General features: G+C 67.9%; 1 protein-coding gene across 1 annotated transcript in view; it reads left to right on the top strand.

Moving 5' to 3' along the window:
- Window positions 1-2,511, top strand: part of AXL (AXL receptor tyrosine kinase) — an 8,121-nt gene extending 5,610 nt beyond the window's left edge. The window contains exons 11-14 of the mRNA XM_025193394.1: window positions 6-207; window positions 689-848; window positions 1,566-1,702; window positions 1,949-2,511. Of these exons, the coding sequence (XP_025049179.1) occupies window positions 6-207; window positions 689-848; window positions 1,566-1,702; window positions 1,949-2,318 (869 nt within the window). The 3' untranslated portion in view covers window positions 2,319-2,511. The remainder of the gene's footprint in view (window positions 1-5; window positions 208-688; window positions 849-1,565; window positions 1,703-1,948) is intronic.
- The last annotated feature ends 6 nt before the right edge of the window (window positions 2,512-2,517 follow it).

The raw sequence follows: 2,517 nt of genomic DNA, 5'->3' as shown, positions 1-2,517 counted from the left end.
CACAGCCGGCCGTGTCTGCCCCCCCGAGCTCCCGCCCCGCGTGGCCACCCCCGGATGCAGCTGCCCCAGGCTAACCCCCCGCCTCCGCGCCCCACAGTACCTGCCGATGCAGACGCTGCTGAAGTTCATGGCCGACATCGCCAGCGGCATGGCCTACCTGAGCAGCAAGAGCTTCATCCACCGTGACCTGGCGGCGCGGAACTGCATGTGAGTGGCCCCAACGCCCGACACCCCAACCGCCGGGCAAGGGTGGCACGGGCAGGTTCAGACCCGCCGCCCCGGCCCTGAGCCCCACTGGTTAGGGAGCTCTGCCCCCCGCCCCTGGGCTCTGCCCCAGTGGCCCCGCCCACATGCCCTTGTCTCCGCCTCCCACTCTGTGGCCTTGCCTCAGCTCTATGGGCACACTCCCACCCCCAATGGCCCCGCCCCTTGGGACACTGCCATCCTCAATAGCTCCACCCCAATGGCCCCACCCTCAGCCCCTTGTCTCCACCCCCTATTCTCAGTGGCCCCGGGCCAGCTCCATGGCCCCGCCCCGACCTCAACAGCTCTGCCCCTAGCCCCTCCCCACTTCCCTTGGCTCCAGTGGCTCCACCCCTAACACGAGTTCCCCTCCCACGGCCCTAGTCCTTGGGCCCCCCCTTGGAGACCCCGCCTCCAGCCCCGCCCACACTGAGCCCACCCCCAGGCTGGACGAGAGCATGCGGGTGCGCGTGGCCGACTTCGGGCTGTCCAAGAAGATCTACAGCGGCGACTACTACCGCCAGGGCCGCATCGCCAAGATGCCCGTCAAGTGGATCGCCATCGAGAGCCTGGCCGACCGCGTCTACACCACCAAGAGCGACGTGGTGAGGTGCCACCGGCCCCTGGCCACTGGGAGGGCCCCGGCACGGCCCCCTGCCCACTCCTAGCCAATGGGAGTGTGCCACTACTGCCCCCAAGGATGCAGTTACTGCCCCCATGGCCAATGGGAAGGCCCCAGTACTGGCCCCAGCCAATGGGAGGGCATGGTTCCCGTCCTCATCCAGCCAGTGGAAAGGCAGCATTTCTGCTCCCTGCCTGTCCTCAGCCAATAAGAAGGCATGATTACTGCCCCCCACCTGCCTCTGGCCAATGGGAGGGTACCAGTACTGCCCCCAGCGAATGAAAGGACATGGGTGCTGGCCTGCCCCCAGCCAATGGGAGAGCACCGTTACTGTCCCTGCCCCACCAGCCTGTACAGGGGCACAGTTCCTGTCCTCAGCCAGTAGGCAGGCATGGGTGCTGCCCCCAGCCAATGAGTGGGCACCATTATTCTCCATCAGCCACTGGGATGGCACTGTTATTGCTCCTGGCCAATGGGAGGTCACCATTCTTGGGAGGGCATGGTTGCTGTTCCCCACCAATGGGGAGGCAACTGTGATTGCCCCTGGCTCATGCAGGGACACCATTGCTGCCATTGGCCATGGTTCCTGCCCCTGGCCAATAAGAGGGCACCATGAATGGTGGCCAATGGGAAGGTGCCCTTGCTGCCCCCAGCCAATGGGAGGGCACTAACCCCTGCCCCCCCGCCACCCTCCCCATAGTGGTCGTTCGGGGTGACCATGTGGGAGATCGCGACACGGGGGCAGACGCCGTACCCGGGCGTGGAGAACAGCGAGATCTACGACTACCTGCGCCAGGGCCACCGGCTGCGCCAGCCACCCGACTGCCTCGATGGCCTGTGAGTGCCCCCCCCCCCCCCCCCCCCCCCCCCCCCCGCCCCTCCCGGGTCGCTCCCAGCAGGCTGTGGGGTGGGCCTGTGTCCTCAGGGTGTGCCCGCCCCAGAGGTGGCCGCATCTCAGGTCCCCGTTATGCCCAGCCTTCACATTCGACCCCAGAAGTGGCTGCATCCCAGGTCCCTGTTAGACCCAGCCCCAACATCCTGGCCCAGAGGTGGCCACATCTCACTCCACCCCGCTCTCCACAGCTACGAGCTGATGTCGAGCTGCTGGGCGCTGAGCCCCCGGGACCGGCCGGGCTTTGAGGAGCTGCACGAGGCGCTGGCCAAGATCCTGGGGGGGCTCCCGCCCCCCATGGACCCCGCTGAGACCCTCTATGTCAACATGGAGGAAGGGGGAGCAGGCGAGAGGGTGGAGCTGGGTGCTGTGGGGGGGTGGGGCCCCGAAGAGCCAGGCTGCCCCAAGGGTGGGTGTGTGGGGGCTGCCGGGGCCCAGGTGCCCCCTCCACGGGGGGCCGGGCGCTATGTGCTATGCCCACCCCCCCACGAGGGCAGCCGGGCCCTGGGAGACCCCCCTGGGACCTCCTCGCCCTGCACTGCCTCTGAGGACGGGGCTTGAGTGGGGCTGGGGGGGTGGTCTCTTGGACCCCTACCCCCACCCCCATTGGGCTCTTCCCAGTATGCTCTGGGGCACCTGGGGGGGCGGGGCAGGATGGAGTGCCCCCTCTTCCTGGTGAGACACCCCTGGCACATAACCTCCCACGGGGGTGGGGGGCTAGGGGCATTTGAGGGGGGCAACTAGCCCTGCGGGACAAGGG

The sequence above is a fragment of the Alligator sinensis genome, unplaced genomic scaffold, assembly GCF_000455745.1.
Source record: "Alligator sinensis unplaced genomic scaffold, ASM45574v1 scaffold107_1, whole genome shotgun sequence".
Lineage (NCBI taxonomy): Eukaryota > Metazoa > Chordata > Crocodylia > Alligatoridae > Alligator > Alligator sinensis.
The sequence above is the reverse complement of the archived record's forward strand: the minus strand, read 5'-3'. Positions and strand labels throughout refer to the sequence as shown.